General features: G+C 43.9%; 1 protein-coding gene across 1 annotated transcript; it reads left to right on the top strand.

Annotated features, from left to right (window-relative positions):
- The first annotated feature begins 7,220 nt into the window (after positions 1–7,220).
- LOC311238325 (26S proteasome regulatory subunit 6B-like) lies at positions 7,221–8,494 on the top strand. The gene has a single exon (XM_084326354.1). The coding sequence runs from the start codon at positions 7,252–7,254 to the stop codon at positions 8,461–8,463; it is 1,212 nt and encodes a 403-aa protein (XP_084182480.1). The 5' UTR covers positions 7,221–7,251; the 3' UTR covers positions 8,464–8,494.
- Positions 8,495–21,090: the final 12,596 nt, after the last annotated feature.

Below are 21,090 nucleotides of genomic sequence, written 5' to 3'. Positions count from 1 at the left end.
GTTTAGGCTTGGCGGAGCCATAATAAACAGAGAAAGGCTGGTTGCAAGGTCTGGGTGGGGGAACTTGCTTGTCTCTGTTAGAGAACTGTGTCCCTTCCATCCGATGGCGCTGTGCCATTCTCTCTGACAGTCTTTGAGCTTCAGCCTTTACCCTGAGCCAGTCGGCGAGGTCTCGAAGGTCGTACGGGTTTAGGCTGGTCGTGTCGAGGCGACCTCGAGCCTGTAGGTGCTCCACAAAGCCATCTCTCACTTGCGTAGGGAGTTTACACAGGAGCTGGTCCACATGGCCGGTCGACCTGACTTCCATCCCGTTAGGTCCTTCCAGTGATGTGAGCATTCCCACTAGCAAGTCGACGCTAAGGGCGAAGCTCTGGAAGGCTTTGGTATCTCCTGCTTTGAGATCAGGAGCGTTCAGTAGTGCGGCAATCTCGCTTTGTGCAAGCTGATATGGCTGTCCGTATTGCCGCTGCAAGGCCTGCATGGCGGCGGTGTAGGGTTGCGCATAATGCCTGCAGGACTGGGCTATCAGCTTAGCCTCATCTAGAACCAGCTGCTCCATAAGTACACGGTACTTGTAGTGCTCAGAAAGTTCAGTGTGGGCATCGAGTAGGTGGTCCAGCGCCATCTTAAGGTCCGTGAACTCTCTCTCGCTGTCATGGACCAGGTTAGGCAGTTTAGGTACAGGGACTGGCTGCCTGGGAGGCTGGAGAGCGTATGGATCCTGTAGTGCTGTGTACTGGGCCTGACGGACATACTGGACCGGTGGAACTGCTACATGATAATAGGGTGCTGGACCGGGTGTTGGATGCACAAGCTGATAGGCTGGCTGAGTCGATGCAGCAGGCTGAGGCTGATACACTGGTTGTGGATGGTGGCTCAGTTGGTGCAGCAATGGTTGATACATATGCTGAGCAGGGATGGCTTGTGGAGGCTGACATGCTGGTTGTTGATGGCTCTGCTGGTACGGCAGTGCTTGATGCAATTGCTGAACAGTGTTGATTGGTGGAGGCAGATATGATGATCGTTGATGGTGGCTCAGCTGGTGCGGCAGCGCTTGATACGCTTGCTGAGCAGGGAATACTGGTGGAGGCTGATATGCCCTCGCTGCTGCGACAGCGGTTGTGAATGGTGAAGGTGGCGCTGTCCAGGAGGGTAGTTGATAGGTAGACTGCTGAGGTGCACCTGCTGTATGTTGGCCCACTGGCTGGAGAGCAGCTGCAGTGGGTAACCATCGTGCAGGGTAGAGTGCTGTTGCAGTCTGAGGTTGATAATTAGGCTGTGCAGGCGTAGCTGTAGTATATTGATGCACTTGATATGCAGATCTCATTGGCGTAAGCTCATACCGGGTCTGTGCGGCCGCTGGTGTGCTGCCATGCCTGCTCCTCACCATTGATGACACAGGCTGGTTTGACCGGTAGGTAGGCTGGTAACTTGGTACCGTTGGCATTTGCTGGCCCACGTGACCCACTGCTTGCATCACCTGGAAGTCAGACTGTGGCATGACCAGACTCATCGCGGTGGGGGCTGGGGGCCTCGGAGCAGCCCCGAACAGCGGTGCGGAGGTTACTGTCGGCGGTAGAGACTGAGTCGACATGTAGGCTTGCTGCCTTTGGCCCGGTGTACAGGTTGTGGCTTGAGACTGTAACGTTGCAGTTGTTGGGCACAGCAGCGGTATTAGTGGCAGCGAGCTCGACCATGGTGAGCGGTTGGGTGGGACGCTCAGACTATGATGTGACAATGGTGGTGGAAGGCGTAGGGGCACGGTAGAGCAAGGTCCTCTTGCGTCAGAGGTGCCACCTGTTAGGCTCCGACTGTGGTGGCTCTGCTCTGATGGGGATGGCGATGTGAGCCCCACACACACTTCCCGCTGGTCAGGCCGGGTGTTAGCATACGGTGATAGGTCCCAGTGTCGCGTCTGATCGACTGCTCCCGGCAATGAGAGGCAGGGAGGGGGCCCGAGCGCAGTGTGGAGCTGGTCACCTGTAGCTGCAAACTCGGTCTGCAGGCTGAGTGACCGCAGCTGCTGTGCGGTGGCACCTTCGCTGTCATCTGGTAGAGACGGTGCAGTATTAGGCATGAGGGACTGTGGTAAACTAACCAGATAGCCTTGCAGGTGTGCTGGAAGCTGTCGCAGCCTTCCTCCTCGTCTTCCATTTTCGTCTGCTGCTGTTCTCTGTGTGTCCATGGCGCCGTCGTGGGTGAAGTTATCCGGCTCGAAGGACCAATATTGAAGATATAATGCTTGTTTGCAAAGTTTGCTGGAGCCACTTCATCCAGAAGGGCACACCCCGGTCAGAGAGCGGACGCAGACACAGAACAGTCCTTTCGTATTTATTAAGGATTCTGTTGTTGAGCGATATGCTTCCATCCAGGTCGTAGGGCTGGATGGAGCGATCAAAGATTGAGTGAGTGGTGTTCTGCAACAGATAAGCAGAACACACAATAATTAACAGAGGTACATGCTTATTAATCATAACCTGAACACACAGCAAAATATGCTATCTAGCATATTAGCATTGGCTGCATGGACCAAACATAATGCGCACAACTGAAAGGATGCTATCTAGCATGTTAGCATCGGCCGCATGGACCAAACATAATGCACACAACTGAAAGGATGCTATCTAGCATATTAGCATTGGCTGCATGGACCAAACATAATGCACACAACTGAAAGGATGCTATCTAGCATATTAGCATTGGCTGCATGGACCAAACATAATGCACACAACTGAAAAAGATGCTATCTAGCATATTAGCATTGGCCGCATGGACCAAACATAATGCACACAACTGAAAAGATGCTATCTAGCATATTAGCATCGGCCGCATGGACCAACATAACAAGTAAATGGCAGAATGCAATGGCATCCAGAACACACAACTGAAGAGATGCTATAGCATTATTGGCATTAGCATAGCTCAATTAGCAGCATGAATTAACACAACGTAGCAAACCAAATCATAGTCACACATGCATGTCACAGCATCTCAACACATAAGGCAGGCTACATATGACATGTATCTATCATTACCATAGGCACTATATTTGTAGGCTATTGGTGACTTACTTAGTTCATGAACGCACTCTTACTGGGAAAGCAGACAGCAATGGAACACATGGGGGCAAGATGGCCGCTGTATTTAAACCCATTAGGACCCCTGGGCTGTCCAGAGAGATGCCAGACTATAAATAATAGGACCCCTGGGCCATCAAAGAAGTGCCTGACTGGAAATGACAATACACAGCATAACAAATCATGGGGAATTTACAACAATGTATGTGTGTGTGTGGTGTGTGTCTGTGCTAGTCTGTGTGTGTGCTTAATGGGTTCCAGATGTAGGCGGGAGAGATCGCTACTCTCGAACAACATCCCAACAAATAATGGGCGCGACAGCTGGGTGGGGGAGATGTGTGCGCATGTGTACGTCGGAAGAGGAGGATGTGTGTGTGTGTGTGAGGCGCGCGTGCGTGTGTGTGAGGAGGGAGCCACAGGATGGATGCAGCAATGGGGTCATCAGGTCACAGACTGAGAGACGCCCTGGCTACAGCGTGCATCAGACAATAGGTGCACAGATACATAGGATATTGACAACAAATATTTACTACATCAATGAACTAAAAACTATCAGTGTCCAAGTTGAGTTTTCCTAGTGTGTTCTTATTTTTGGCATTTCTATATTATTGTCTGGGCTCGCCAGCTGTTAGTAATTCAATCAAGGGTAGTATTTAAGTGTGGTCTGCCCTCACTTCATTGTGGAGTCATTGTCTCCTGTACACACACAACCTGGACCGCACGGGGGAAGCAGTGGAGAGATAACTTTATGCTCTCTGTGTCCCTCTCTCTCTCCCTCCCTCTCTCTCTGTCTGCCAGTCGCAGACTGTGGGTGACTCTCACTCAAAGCGCTTATGAGCGGAGCCCATACAAAAATAGCCTGAAATCCTGAGGCTGAAAAATGATGCTTTTGAGTACTTGATCAAAAATATAAAACAATGAATAAAAAATAAAAAAAAACATTCTGATGTGTTCCATAGACTCTCAGGAATTGTGTAAAGTTGCCCAAATAGTGCAAGGAATAGCAATACATGTCCCCTTTAAAGTAGAAAAACAAAGGTAATCTGTAAAATAATACAGTGAATTTGCATATCTACAGTACAATGTGATTGCTGCATAATTATAGGAGCCAAAGCACTCATGAGTTATACCTTATTTCTATTGGCTTAGTTGCCTACACTGTTAAAGTCTACATTTCAGAATACAATGGGGCTTAGCTGTATATTTAGGTTATTGTATTATATGAATGTTTATATGTTTATTTTTATAACCTTACATTGAAACGGCATTAGGAATATTGATTGGATTTAGATTAGGGCTGACCCCTATTAGTCGAATAGTCCAGGGGTTCCCAAAGTGGGGGTCGCGAGCCGCCGCGGGGGGGTCGCCAGATGATTTCCACTACGTTTTGGGACGCGGATTTCAGTGTGCAGTAAAGGAATATATCATCAGCCAATGGACATATCGATCTACCAGATGGCGATCGATAACTGGTAAATCCTTTGGCGAATGTGGCTACTGAGGCTAACGCGGTTATTGGTAATCAATAATCAGAAACGAGATCCCCCGCCCCCCCCCCCCTCATGCATTCATGGTGGACTATCATATCGATCATATGCAGTTTGATTTTTATTTTTAACTCTAGCTTCTGTTATAGCCGAAATGCCATTGGATTTAACATTACTAGCTTAGCGGCCTGTATCTCGCCTTCCAGGAAATATACTAGCCGAAATCCCTTATAACGCCGCCACCGCGGTGGGGGGGGGGGGGGGTCGCCAGATGATTTCCAATTTTTTTTTTATAATCCAAATATATATTTTTTTATGCAGTCAGGCCACTGAACTTAGAAGCAGGCCAGGCCAGTGTTTCTAGTTGCAGCAGCGCAATAGTTATAACCTAGGTGGGGAACAACCAGGAGATCACTGCAACTCACACAAGTTGGAGAACTATCTCTCTCTCTTGCTCTCGCACACACACAAAGGGAGCCGCATGTGATTGGTGGAGGCGGGACCCTTACAAAAAACTGTTGTTGCTAATCATTGACACATGCTAGCCTGTAAAAATCTACTTTGCATTTGATATATTGAAATATGCCATCATACACACTGGCATTTAAAGGGTTAGAATTATAAAATGAATATGTGGTGTTATGATCAGGGCTGAAGTTGAATAAAAGATTGTATTTTTTTCAATCTGACATTACAAAAAAACAGAAAATCCATCAAAATCAGTGTTGTTGCTAATCATACATATGCTAGCCTGTTTTTTAACAATAATTGGTGATGCCATCACAAACACTGGCATTTAAAGGGTACAAATAAAAAAAAGTCCTGCACCAGAATGCAGGAAATGAAGTCTTTGTAACAAAAAAATTCCTGGTGGGGGACCCCCAGACCCCCTGCTTAAAAAGTGGCCTGACTGGGGCTATATTTTGCACTATATATTTCCTGGCCTGAATGATTTTCCGGCCCTGGTTAAAAGCCTCCAATGCTTATTAGTGTGTGTGCGTTTGAACGTTTGCATGTTTCAACCATACATTTCCATTTATAAAAAAAAAAAAAAATTATTATAATTTCAAATTATTATAATTTTCTTTTTACCTCCTATAATAGTGGGGGTCGCGGCTCTCTGACACCGTTATTTGAGGGTCGCGGCCTGAAAAGTTTGGGAACCCCTGGAATAGATAAAAAATAAAAAATTTATAAAAAAACAATTACATTTTTAATTTTTTATATATCATTCTTTCCAAAAGAAAATAGGCCTAGAAGCGTGGCTAACGCTAATGGCACGCATACCAGAGGCTAACTGCCTAAGAAAACAGGCACAGAGGCACTGAAAGAGGATTTCACCCATCTAATGAACACGCTAGACTAGACAAATATCAAGATGTATCCATCAGTGGACCAATTGCATGCTTTTGCAGAGGACAAGAAGCCTTCAGTCGACTCCTTCAGACATTAACACATTGGTCGCCATAAACTAGTTACAGCGTTTTTGGCCGCCATGCGTTGAACGGCAACAACGGCGTAAGCCGTTTTTTAAATCAATATTTCATTTTTTCGCCATGGCATTCATAATTCATCCAGCCAACCTCCGGTGCTACAGCCGGACCCTGAATGAGATTGCAACGCCTCAATACCGCCGCCTGGTGGATGGTCGGGCGAGTTACACTCTCAAAACCGGAAGTTGTGATCGGTGCGTCGAGGAAATTCCTCCGGCAGTAATATCTTGTTAGGTGGGTCCAGACAAACACTGGTGTGCATATGGATCGCTTCCATAACGCAATAATCAATATGATTTCAGTGTTTATTGCGCCATACAAACCGGAAATGGATCTAGGCGATGGGCGTCAAATAATAGTCTCATCAGCGAACGGTAAGAGGACAGTAACATTATTTTTCAGTGCGTTTCTTTGTTTGCAAACAGTTTGATCAATATATCAACCCATACTACTGACGATAAAGGAATTATAGACGACCCCCGCCCCCCCTTTCCTCCACGCATGATGAAGCATAATGTATACCGATCATATAATTTTTTTTGGAATTACAGCAGAAAAGCTTATAAACATACTTATATTCAAGACGGTATTAACACAACAATGTACGAATGAAAAAATATAATGTTCCCACATCCGGAACGATAGATAATCGATGTTGCATGGGCCATAGTAATGTCAATATAGCAATACAATTTTAAAAGTTATAGCCCTGCAAAGAAGGTAAACATCTCCATAGGCTTACAGTGCTGGCAGAGAGTGGTATAAGATGGGCACAATGCCCGGCGCCCAATGTGTTAAGCACCCCCCACAGCCCAAATGGAATGACAAAACTAATTGTCGACTATCGGCAAATTTCGTCCAATCAGTCGACTATCCAAATCCTTAGTCGGGGACAGTCCTAATTTAGATAAAGTCATTGAACCGTCTTAATTTGTCATAATAGAACATTCTAGAACATTTGTGATGTCACAGTATGATGTCATAATCAAACATTCTAGAACATTTGCGATGTCACAGTATGATGTCATAATCAAACATTCTAGAACATTTGTGTATCTATATATATTCAACAGAAGAGCTCATTGTGCATCTTGAAACAGTGCTGAGCAGTACTGAACAGATAGACTAAACAACATAGATTGAAGCCTTGCCTATACCGTAGCTGTAGAAAAGGACCCGGACGACACGCCAGCCATGCTGATTTCCAGGCCTCAGACAGGTCTGTCCTTCCTGGCACCAGAACCAGAAGATCAAGAAGACCTTTACAGCAGATACAAGAAGCTGCAGCAGGAGCTGGAGTTCCTGGAGGTGCAGGAGGAGTACATCAAAGATGAACAGAAGAACCTGAAGATGGAGTTCCTCCACGCCCAGGAGGAGGTCAAGAGGATACAGAGCCTCCCGCTGGTCATTGGCCAGTTCCTGGAGGCCGTGGATCAGAACACGGCCATCGTTGGTTCCACCACAGGCACAGGGTCCAACTACTATGTGCGCATCCTGAGCACCATAGACAGAGAGCTGCTGAAGCCCAATGCCTCTGTAGCCCTGCACAAGCACAGCAACGCCCTGGTTGACGTGCTCCCTCCAGAGGCCGACAGTAGCATCATGATACTCACATCAGACCAGAAACCAGATGTGATGTATGCTGACATCGGAGGGATGGACATCCAGAAGCAGGAAGTTAGGGAAGCTGTGGAGCTGCCCCTCACACACTTTGAGCTCTATAAACAGATTGGCATTGACCCACCCAGGGGTATCCTCATGTACGGACCTCCAGGCTGCGGCAAGACCATGTTGGCCAAGGCTGTTGCTCACCACACCACCGCAGCGTTCATTCGGGTCGTAGGCTCTGAGTTTGTTCAGAAGTACTTGGGCGAGGGCCCTCGTATGGTGCGTGACGTCTTCAGGCTGGCGAAGGAGAATGCGCCTGCCATCATCTTCATTGATGAGATTGACGCCATCGCCACCAAGCGTTTTGACACACAGACTGGAGCTGACCGAGAGGTACAGAGAATCCTGCTGGAGCTGCTCAACCAAATGGATGGCTTCGACCAGAATGTCAACGTCATTGTGATCATGGCCACCAACAGGGCGGACACACTGGACCCGGCCCTGCTGCGTCCTGGTCGTCTGGACAGGAAGATAGAGTTCCCCCTGCCTGATCGCAGGCAGAAACGCCTCGTCTTCTCTACTATCACCAGCAAGATGAACCTGTCTGAGGAGGTTGACTTGGAGGACTATGTGGCCAGACCGGACAAGATTTCAGGAGCTGATATCAACTCCATCTGCCAGGAGGCTGGCATGATGGCAGTGCGTGAGAACCGGTACATCATCCTGGGGAAAGACTTTGAGAAAGCTTACAAAACTGTTATCAAGAAGGACGAACAGGAGCATGAATTCTACAAGTAGACAGAAAGTACCCCACTGGTTCCATTTTCCCTCCTTAAGAAGAGAGAGAAAAAAAAGCAATGCCGTTTAGATACAGTTTGTTTTGATCGATGTACATGTCTGTAACTATAATGTGTCTTTCTAGAAGCCCAGACCCTGACTTGCATTGACCTTGGACTGAGTTTGATCTCAGTACTTCACAAGGCCCAATACCAACCATGGGGCCTGTGATTCTAACCTACATACATACACAAATCTGTTCTTATCACAATCTGTGCCCATCTCATACCCCTCTGCCACCGTTAAAAGCCTATGGAAATGTTTACCTTCTTTGCAGGGCTATAACTTTTTAAATTGTATTGCTATATTGACATTACTATGACCCATTCAACATCGATTATCTATCGTTCAGGATGTGGGAACGTTATACTTTTTCATTCATACATTGTTGTGTTAATACCTTTGAGAATATAAGTATGTTTTTAATCTTTTCTGCTGTAATTCCAAAAACGCTAGTTATAGGCCCAAACGCATATGATATAGATTATCATTATGAGACTGGCGGTGAAAGATCCCAATTATTCGACGCCGATTGCCTAGGTCCATTTCCGGTTTGTATGGCGCAATAAACGCCGAAATCATATCAATTATTAAGTTTAGAAAGCGATCCATATGTACTATAGTGTCTGTCAGGAGTCCTGTAGCGAGATGTGACTGCCGGAAGAATTTCATCGATGCACCGATGGCCCTTCCGGTTTTTGCGAGAGTGTAACTCGCCCGACCATCGACCAGGCGGCGGTATTGAGCCGTTGCAGTCACATCTAGGGTCCAGCTAGGGCATCAGGGGTTGGCTGGATGAATTATGAATGCCATGGCGAAAAAATGAAATATTGATCTCAAAAACGCTGTACAGCGATCTTGGCAGACAACGCATGGCGGGCAATAACGCTGGAAAGCGTTTCCGGCGCTGGATGTGTTAATGACTTCCCTGGTGAAATAAAGGTGAAATAAATAAATAAATAAAAGGCAATAAATAAGTTTTCTTTTAAACATTTTGTTCAATAAAGCTTCTCTCTGGTAAATGCCTCCTAAAGACTTCAGAGTCAATGGTATACAATACAATGGCATTTTTACTTTGTAAAAGTGCCAAACCTCTGTCAATTGACAATCAAATTGCCAACAGGCTCATACAAAGAAATGTCAAGTTTTTATTTCAACTGGATTATTATTATTTATTTATTTCTACTATTAATTAGCTACAGCTCTATTGTCAGATGCCTCATACAACCTCTGGGTTATAATAAAGTGTCTAGTGTTTTCCTAGTGACCGTCCGGTGGGCTACTTGTCTCTCTAGGGCGTCGTCACATTTTAAGGCTTATAGGTGACTCAAGAAAATCCAGTAAAAAAAAAAAGAAAACTGAACAGAACTGAAATCTTAATGTTTTAAAGTGCAAACTATTTGGCACAACCTACTGCCTTGAAACGAGGCTTTGCATATAGTCATTATAATATGCAAACAAACATCAAAATAAAACCCTTAAAAAAGTCAAGTCAAGTCAAGTCAAGTCAAGAGTTTTAATTGTCACGGCATACAGGTATACAATGAAATGCGGGTGGTCTTGCCCGCAACGATGTGCAATACAGTGGTACATATAATAGAATCAAAAGAAGAAACAACATTGTGCAGTAACAGATAGCAGGTAACATGGAGTGACATCTCGGTATCTGTACATAGTTATTTACAGCGCATGTGTGACATGCTAGTTAGCTTTGGTAGTGCAATACACTGTTCCTGTTATTCTAATTTAAAGTGTCCTTTCCTTTGGCCATAAGTGTGCGTGTGTGCGACATGAGTGTGTGCCCGCTCATGTTAAAGTGTTAAGTGGCTGCTCGTGTGTGAGCGTGCACAGTGTGCGTGTCGTGTGTGTGTTCATGTGTGCTTGTGTGTGGACAGTTCAATGTTCTGAGCACTCAATGTACATTGTTCATGGCTCTGATGGCCTGGGGGAAGAAGCTGAGCCTAAGCCGCTCTGTCCTAGTAGCTGGGATTTGCAGGCGTCTGCCTGACCTCAGCAGCTGAAACAGGCTGTTATTGGGGTGGTGAGGGTCTTTCATTATCCTGCAGGCTCTGGGACTCAAGTCCAAAAGAAAAGCATCAATGTGAGGTAACTCGTCAAGCAGCATAAGCACTACAATACAGATGAAACGTGAAGGTTTTGCTAATGCTGAGATTATGCAGGAACTGTAGCGGTGGCAGCTCCAGTCCACGTTTCACTCCAGTTGGAGATCTTCAGTGTCGTCGAGTTCTAAAATGGTCCTGTCTGAAAGAAAACGATATGATGAGGAAACAATCAACGGTATAGTTTAACCTCTCAAACCCTGCCCTCTTCTTGATCATCCAATCACAATTATTTCTTTATTTCAGATCGCCATTAGTCACTGCCTCAGCAGCGACTATTCTTCCTGGGGTCTGAATACAAACATATACAAATCAAACAAGAATAATCAATAAAACATCAAATAAAACAAATATCAATAAAACACCAATAAAAAATTCAGACAAATATAGAACAATAAACTAATCAAAATCAGACAAATATAGAACAATAACAAATATACAAACATATAGAACAAATCAAATATCAATAAAACAACAAATATCAATAAAACAACAAACGGAAACATCTCAGAGAAAACTGAAACTTGTTCAAAAACAGCTCGACATTCCATATACTAATATTCCTCATAACCATTAGACAAAGACATTCCAAATTAATACATAACCCAACACAATAATCCATTCATCAGACAGATTAGACTTAACCAAAATCAATCTCTTTCTGCATTACATATTTTCTTAGTCTCTTCCTGAATCCAACTTTACTGGTAATTGAAACTAAATATTGTGGAAGTCTATTCCAGTAGGACATTGCCCTGTACACTACAGTCTTCTTTAACACATCCGGGGCCATTCACATATATATACGTGATTGGGAACCAGCGCTTGGTGGCCAATCACGTATATACGTTTTTAACTCGTTATTTATTTTATTCGCTATCGCCATTCATAATTCATCGAGGCACCTTGTGCATGCTGTTCTGAGTGTGTCTGCAATTGCAGACGGTCAATACCGCCCTCTAATGCATTGTGGTCGCTATTGCACTCCATTAGAAACCATGTTTTTTTTCCTGGGCCGAGCTGAGCCGTGTGGGCGGGGTTTAAATACGCCGGCGAGGTAACCTGTTACAACAATACATCTACGAGGCTGCCCCCCCCCCCCCTCCTTCATATGCAATGCTGGAGAACGTGGCACGGACCTCCGCGATCAGATAATTGGATTATTGTTTTTGCATTACATCAGAGACAAGGAAAGAACACTATATATCAAATCTTGCGTTGATCTGATATTTCTTGCTCCCGCAATTGCAGCTGTGTGTGTGTGTGCCGTTGGTGGCAGGAGGGGGGGGCGCGCCGGTCGAAACCACATTTCATTCTTGCATAAGGAAGGATAATAACGATAATCTAGCGTTGATTTCAGGATGATTAGATAATCAGGCAAAAAATTACAATGTGATAAGTGGATTTCACTAAAGCGCTATTATCGCGTCTTTTCCTGGGATTACTCAGAAGCACCCAAACTATACTCATATTCAAAACGGTATATAATGGTATAAAACGGATGAAAAAACAATCTGTTTTGTGCATGTTGACTGGAAGCAACTCACTGACAATCGACGGGTGTATTAGATCCATAGCTATAATATTTCATATATTTTAAGCACTTGCAAGTGAACAAAGCGCCCCATTGAACAAAGCCCTGACATTCTACCCAGAAGGTAAACAGCGACCCCTGGCCGTGAATGTGTTAAGGCTTCAGTTCTGGGTTTCGGCAGGGCGAACTGACCCCTCAAGGCTTGTCTAGTGCCATAGTTGAGCATCACTAGTAAGCAACAGTTGCAAAAAGAGGCCTACAGGTTTATGTAAAGTATAAATATTTCTCATAAACAATATCATTGACTCATCCATGACAGTTCCTTATGCATTTTTTCAACACTGTTTCTAATTGAGCTATGCAATGCAAGTCTTGCAGCTCTATTTTGAGTATACTGTATTTTATTTAAGTCTTGTTTAGATGCATTTTACCAGATTGCTGGACAATAGTCCAGATGTGACAAAATAGCGATTGTATGACTTGCTTGGTAGCTGTGTCATTTAAAAAATAGGCATTCCGTCTAATAATTGAAATACTTCTGCTTATTTTTGTTACAATATTGTTAACGTGAGTTGACCAAGAGAGTGTTTCATCTATTATAACTCCGCACAATCTGGCCTCCTTAACTTGTTCAATATCTGCACCCTGCAAATAAATATTTAATCTGTGTTTCTCTCTTTGAGCATGCTTTGAACAAATAATCAGACATTTTGTTTTGGGGTGGCTGAGTGGTGCAGTGGGCAAGGCGCTCGCCACTAACGCAGGATATGCTGGTATCGAGCCCAGCTCTCGGCGTTGCTACCGGCTTGGCCGGCCGACATACTAACACAATTGGCAGTGTTAGAGGGTGGGAAAGCCGGTGGGTGGGGATTGGACGTTGTGGACAGCGACTCCTACAGGTCGGTCGGGTGATGCCGGTACAGCAGAATCAGGAAGTATCGGGGGCAGTGTGAGCCTCCCACGCGTTACTCCTCGCCACTGAGAGTTCGAGCTGTTGCGGTGAAAAGATGCGACAGGCTGCCTCCTCGTGTAACGGAGGGGACACGTGATGCAAGGCTTCTATCCTCACTACAGCCGACCAGTGGGAGGCATAGTCTAGCAACGTTCAAGACAGGGGAGGGAAGAATTGGAAAATACGAAATTGGGATGGGAGAAAAATTGAAAATAGGGAGAAAAAGTGGATACATTTTTTTTTGTGGATATTCACTAAATTATAAACACATTCCATAAACTAAAATCTCACTAATAACACTTTACCCCAGGCACGTGCACACATAGAGCCCAAGGGGTGCTTGAGCACCTGCCTTTTTGAGCCTCATAAAAAAGTGCCCTTTTAAAAAAAAAAATAAAGATTTAAAATAAAATTCGTTACGCATATAGACTGCCCTTCCAACTGAAAAATGTCAGGATAGAATCAAAATATTAGGTAAAGAGAGAGATGCCCCCGTATTCCATTGCAGTTTGCACGGCCTCCTCAGTGTGCCTCTCCGCGGACCTATATATTTTATGCATAGCGTGGGTGGTGATGATGATGATGATAGAAACCGCTGTGGCGCATACAGTTGAATGCTGGTATTACACTCATTGAGGGACACAAAGACGTCAAGTCCGATGGGATTTGGGAATCTCAAATACAAATCGGGATTGGAATAAAAAAAATGCATTTATATTATATTAAACAATACAGAATATACAGCACTTCTTGGGGTCTGTAGGGTAAGCACTTATTCCCTCCCCCCTGAACATTTATGGAGATGTATGGGCCTTTTAAGTCAGTGATAAAAGTGTCTTTCAAGGATAAGTGAGCTGCTGCACTGATTATTATAGTTCAATATTCAATATTTGATCACCAAAACCGCCCAATACATTATTGTCTAATGTAAGCAGGTCTTTACTGCCCTCCTCAAAGGGATTCCCATTGCTCAGCAACACCTCCATCAGGTCTTTGGCATGGCGTTGACATTGGTGCTGAGATGCAGATCCTTTCTTGTAATGAGGACATTCTTCACAATCATCGTTTGTTCTTCACAATCAACTGTTGTTTACAGTTCTCATATCTAACTCTAGTTCTCCACATATTTATTGTCTCATTGTGTGAAATATCATATAAGATATGCTCCAATCATGTTTATTTAATTTGTATTCAATTACTCATTCATGAAAACCTAGGTACAGGCACCAACATCACCATTCTAGGTTCAATAGAATAAAGGTTATGAAGCGTAATTTGAAATAAATACAGAAATTGCAGTCATCTTTGATTTTTGCCATACCAGAATATTCAAAACATCAATATTTGAACTCCAGTTGATTCCTCACACAGTATTAACTTAAAATAACAATACAAAATTATATTACACAGCAATTGTGTGAACATTAAGACGTTTTTAAAGAATTCATGATTTCGATTGTGGCCATTTTGGATAATTTTTTATTAAATTCAACTGGTTTCTTGACACTCAAGCCAAAATTGTTCAATAGATCCTTATCTTCAAATTAGAAGTGAAAACGAAACTTTCGCATACATTTTAAATTACTGAGTGTCCAGGCACCCCACTATCAGAAAAGTGTGTGGTTTTCTGGTCAGCAGGAGATGTGCATCTCTGGCAGCTTATGGTCAGTGGCATTGTTCGTCAAATAGTGTTTAACTTGAGTGTTACACCCTGAGTGCATAGTATAATAGACATATTAGCATGGTAGGTAGTAGTATACGGATAGTAACATAGTACATAGTAGTAAGGTACTAGTAAACAACAGTTATTTATATATTATATTGTAGAAATCATCGGAATAGAGAAACGCACAATTTCTATCAGTTGACAACACAAAGCCGTGTGTAATTTATTTCGCAGTAGCACAAGTGACAGCTGTCAGAACTATGCCGGGCTAGCTTCTGACAGCTCGTAGTAATCAAACATTATCAATGAAACCCCACACAGGGCGTCTCCTCTCAGCCCAACCCCAAAATGTTGCTGCTCTAGTCGTAGCGCTCTACCTTAGAGAGGGTGGTGGAGCCATTGCAGCCTCCGACCACTAAGAGCAGGTCGTCCAGCACCCCGATGCCAAACTCGCTGCAGGGGGTGAGCATGTCGGGCAGGGCGCACCAGGAGTCAGTCAAGGGGCTGTAGGCCTCCGCGCTACGCAGGTGGTGTTCACCGTCCCACCCTCCCACCTGAGGACAGGACACATGAGAGGAATGTTTTAGTGTGTGGTTAAGGCAGGCAGGCAGACACTTAGGGAAATGAGGGCATCACAGCAGCATTGCAAGTCAAATTATACATATCTATAAAAATATCTAGTATAAAGCATTTCTCTCTGTGTGCACCTACCGCATAGACTTGTCCTCCGTACGCAGCCACTCCCACTCCGCCACGCCTGCTGCTCATGGGGGCGATCAGAGTCCACTGGTCGGTGTCTAGGCTGTAGCACTAAGCTGTGAGCAGACACCCCGTCCTGTTGCAGCCACCACAGATGTAAACCTGTAATAAGAAAGAATATTCTAATTTAGTTTATATATTCCACTTGATTTCATTCTACTTTAATTGTCTGTTAATGTTGATGCACCAAAGGACCCAGACTCATCTTTTGTATGTGCAAGCTCACTTGGCAATAAAGACATTTATGATTTCTGATCTAACGCTCCTTGTGTTCATCTAGCACCCTGTGTCCCTCAGTTCCACCCACCTTGCCCTGGAGGGCTGCTGCCCCGGCGTGGCTCCTGTGCTCCAGCATGGGTGAGATCACTGTCCACTGGTTGGTTTCAGGCTTGTAGCGCTCGGCGGTGTTCAGATCCACACTTCCGTCCTCCCCTCCCATGGCGCAGATACAGCCGCCCAACGCGACCACGCTGAGGTGACTGCGGCGTGAGTGCATGGGAGCCGCCTGCAGCCAGCTGCGAGTGACAGGGTTGAACCTGCAAATACTGTTCAAATCCCAGCCGCCGCCGACGCAGTAGACCAGACCGTGGAGATAAGCAGTGCCGGGGCCACACTGGCCAATCCAGGGACTCTCCGCCTCAACGCTCATGTCCATCCATCCACCGGCTCGGATATTGTAAGCCTCCATGCCACCCCAGCCTCCGATGGCCAATAGGACCTCCTGGGGCAGGCATGGACGGGTCAGGGGGTTTGGGAGCCAGTCGGAGCCAGGGGGGTTCAGGACGCTGAGGATGAGGGGCCTGCAGTCGTGGCTGTCCCTCACCACAGGGTTGTTCTGGACGTTGTTCAGCAAGTAGTCAGGCCTCATCAAGCCCATGCGAACCTGGGAAGAGACAAGCAGACAGCGGGTACAACTTAGACAATGGTTGTAGACGGTTTCTGTTGCTAGGGAACAGTTTGGACCCAAATGTTTGAGAACCACTGTACTAGGGAACCTAGTGTTGTTTTAATGTAATGCACAGTAATACAATTAGTTACCTTGGGCAGCAGCAAAGGGATGTGTGTTTTACGGAGTGGTCGATCCAACGGAGGACGGCCTCGAACACCATCTCCTCGCTCTTCACGTTCAGATCATCCCTCTCGATGATGTCCACCAGTTGCTGCAGGGACAGCTCCACAAACTCCTGTGAGACGCGCAGCATCTCCTCAAAGTAGCACACGATGAACAGATGGGCCTTGCACCTCAGGTCAGGGCAGTAGTAGATGGTCGCAAACCGCCAGATGCCGATACAGTTTTCCAGAGACAGCTGGCCCTCTAGGAAGTCAGAGCACGCTCCTACTATGCCAGTGACGAGAAGCTGGTCTGCAGCCACCAGAAGCTTTTCCACGTTCTCTGCTGTCACCAGCACAAAGCATGTGTAGGCGTACTCTATGATGAGCTGCATCATACCCGGGGACACCCCAGGGATTGTGTAGACTGCTTTCTCTGAGTCGCTCCAGCGAGTGAAGAGGGCTCTGTGGGACGCAGAGTATAGAGATATCTGTTGAGTAAACAGTAAGCAACATTCTGTCCTGTGTAGTCATATATTTTCACTGTAGAAGTAGGGTCTTAGCACAGTAGAAGTATAGTATCTTTTTACAGTATAAGTACAGTATAGTATCTGTTTACAGTATAAGTACAGTATCAGTTTACAGTAGAAGTACAATATAGTATCTGTTTACAGTAGAAGTACAGTATAGTATCTGTTTACAGTAGAAGTACAGTATAGTATCTGTTTACAGTAGAAGTACAGTATATTATCTGTTTACAGTAGAAGTACAGTATAGTATATGTTTACAGTAGAAGTACAGTATAGTATTTTTACAGTATAAGTACAGTATAGTATATTTTACAGTAGATGTACAGTATATCTGTTTACAGTAGAAGTACAGTATAGTATCTGTTTACAGTAAAAGTACAGTATGGTATCTGTTTACTAAACAAGCTACCCTGAACCAAGCTAACCTGAACCAAGCTAAACTTACCTGAAATAGTCACTCCAGTCACACAGGAGGGCCTTGTGGGCATTCAACTCAGTGCTGTTGACTTTAATAAACACATCACAGAACCTTCCCTCCAGACGCAGCTCATTAAGGATTGTACAGGACATTGTATCCTTTTCCATGTGGGGATTTTAAATTGTATCTACAGAATATATTCAAGCTTACAGACAAATAGCCGGAAACAACAAGTGAGGTCTTCTGAGATCTGAGATCTTCTGAGAGAATTGTTGAATATACTGTACACAAATGTTCTATAATGTTCTATTATGACATCATACTGTGACATCACAAATGTCCTAGAATGTTTGATTATGCATACTGTGACATCACAAATGTTCCAGAATGTTTGATTATGACATCATACTGTGACATCACAAATGTTCTAGAATGTTTGATTATGACATCATACTGTGACATCACAATGGAACATATTTGAGATTATTTGAATAATTTAAATAATATGTTGACATTAAAAAAGAACAAATAAAATGATAAAAAAAACTACATAAAACAATGATACAAATTATAATAAAATATTTAAGTAACATTTATAGAAATAAAGAAAAATAAGACAATGAAATAAAGATAATAATTCATTTAAAAGCTATTTTAAAAGGGTACATTTTGAGCAGTGCCAACCGAGTCTGCTGTCCTAACAGACTTGGGGTCTGTAGGGTATGCACTTATTCCCTCCCCCCTGAACATTTATGGAGATGTATGGGCCTTTTAAGTCAGTGATAAAAGTGTCTTTCAAGGATAAGTGAGCTCCTGCACTGATTATTATAGTTCAATATTCAATATTTGATCACCAAAAAACCCTAAAAAGCATAAAAAGGCCCCTCCCACCCAAAAAGGGCCCCCAAAAATAGCACAGGCCCAGTGCCCTTTTCAGCATTTGAGCACCTGCCCCTCTAAAGTCCTGTGCACGGCCCTGCTTTACCCTATTGGTAAACAAACGTATTGTTGAAAATATTCACTATGACTTATGTTTTGACAGGATTATGGTTTTTACTCTTGGCTACATTTGAAAAGAAAATGCAACATTATGTCATACAGAGATTGATTTATGATGTAATGTCATTTTGGGACCGGTACTGGACCCGTCAGGCTTAAGAGGTTAACTCATTCAGGGCCAACAGCACCCTCTGCTGATGGCCCTTCTGGGCCAACGCTTTATCCAATGGAGAATAGGACTTATTTGCGAGTGCTTAAAACATATCAAATATAATAGCAATAGATCTAAATAACACAGTGATCGTCAATGAGTTGCTTCCAGTCAACATGCACGAAACAGATAATTTTTTCATACATACATTTCCATTTTATACCATGATGAATATAAATATATTTCTAGGGCGTTCTGTCTCATCTCAATAAACTCAGCAAATCGAGCTTAAATGTATTTCCTTAGAAAGCGTGCCATTTGTCGCTTGATTTATGAATAGTTTTCAAATAAACGCTAGATTATCGATAGTATATGTGTCCTCATGCACGAAGAGAAGCAGGTCTGAAAAATCGCTTCTCTGTACTTTGGTCGGCGCGAACCTCACACACACGTGCACGCTCCGATGGCGGTGATAAGAACATCTGATTACCCCAAGATTCGTAACATAAAGGCCTTACCTCACATCTGATGTCATGCAAAAAGATTAATCCAATTCCTGATCGCCATTCCAAATATTGATCGCGTTTATTGATCCAACGTTATATCCAAAAACACATAATCCACGCTGCTCCCAGTCCCCCCAGTCAATGCAATAGTATCCAGCTGCATGCCTGAGAAGTAAAACCGGGACCGGACTAATTTTTTTGATGCACAGTCCCAGCCAATCCAATCCAATGGTGCAAGATCTGCCCCATGGCTTGACAGCAGTCTCAGGACCCTAATGAAAGAGAGAAACATGGCCAAAAAAGCCTCAGTTAGTTCTGGTTCAATTGATGACAGGCATAAATACTGTGCTTTACGCAATCAGGTGACAAAACTAAACAAGGTAAAAAAAGGGACTATTTTAAACAAAGGTTATATGATGCGAGAAATGATAGCAAACAAATATGGAATGTTTTTAATGAAAAGATGGGTCGAAAGACAACTGTGTGCACACCCTTAGTGGAATCAAATGGATTTGTTCTCACAAAACCAGGTGAAATTGCAAATCATTTTAATGATTAATATGTGGGTAAAGTATCTAAACTAAGGCATGCTATGAATATTTCAAACAACCTTAAAACAAATGACTGTATTAAGTATATTATAATGAAAGACAAAATGTGTGAATTTGAATTTCATCAGGCTGAAGTCAGTGAGGTTACTCCGCTCTCTTCCTGATAGTAAGTTAGCAGGCCTAGATAACCTGGATAGTAAAGTGCTGAGAATGACTGCTGGTATCATAGCATCTCTTATATGTCATATTATGAATAGATGTTTGGATGTGGGCCTATTTCCAAAGATGTGGAAGGAGGCTAAGGTTTTTCCTTTACCTAAGGATACCAAAGCTGCTTTTAATGAGGGAAATTCTAGACCTATAAGTATTTTACCTGTCTTGAGCAAAATCATGGAAAAGTTGGTGCATTCACAAATTCAAGAGTATTTTGTTTCAAACAAGCTTGCAACAGATTCTCAACATGCCTATAGAGCTGGTCACTCTACTTCTACTGCCTTGATACAGATGACTGATGACTGGCTTAAAGCTATAGATAACTATGTTGGTGGGAGCTGTGCTGTTAGATTTTAGTGCTGCATTTGATGTGCTGGACCATTCTCTACTGGTTGAGAAACTTAAATGTCCACCAGGGGGCGCATGGGGTCCGCCAGACCACAGATGATTTGATTTTTTTTTTTTTTTTTTTAGATAAATATTTAATTCGCATATTTTTATCATCAGAAGCATGAATAGTCTCTCCACTACAATAAAAATAAAGAAAAATAAATAAACATCTAGACATGATTTTTGAACGTTAACAGTAGGCTACCGGGTAGCCGCTAAAACGTGAATCAGTTGACTGTATCACTTTCTGTAGCTAGCCTAGCACGCTAGTTAACTTTCTCGGCTCGTCTGCAGTCAGCCGCCAGAGGCGAAAATGTGTGACAAACGAAAAGGAGATGACGGCAGCTCATCTGCAAAAAAAGTTAGGACATACAGCAATCGCGAAAATTACATCACCATGGGCTTCACTGAGGGACCAGACAAACGACCTGAGTGTGTGATTTGTGGAGAAAAGTTGGCAAACTCGAGCCTGAAGCCCAGCAAGCTGAAGAGACATCAGGCGTCTAAGCACCCAGAAACCGTTGGGAAGGATCCAGACTTTTTTCGGAGGAAAGAACAGTCTCTCAAGGCGAACAAGCCTGTTGATGTTAGAGTAGCGTGGAGCAGGGGTGGCAGTGATTTACAGAAGGCTACCGAAGCCTCCTTTGAGTGTTCGCTTTTAATTGCAAAAGCAAAGAAACCGCACAATATTGGCGAGCAGCTCATCAAACCAGCCTGCATCAAAATGGTTTAGAAACTGTGCGGCCCAC

The sequence above is a fragment of the Notolepis coatsorum genome (genome assembly GCF_963971535.1).
Source record: "Notolepis coatsorum genome assembly, chromosome: 12".
Lineage (NCBI taxonomy): Eukaryota > Metazoa > Chordata > Actinopteri > Aulopiformes > Paralepididae > Notolepis > Notolepis coatsorum.
The sequence above is the reverse complement of the archived record's forward strand: the minus strand, read 5'-3'. Positions and strand labels throughout refer to the sequence as shown.

Coding starts and splice junctions, on each gene's coding strand:
- LOC311238325 (XM_084326354.1), top strand. CDS start 7,252: ATGCTGATTTCCAGGCCTCAGACAGGTCTGTCCTTCCTGGCACCAGAA.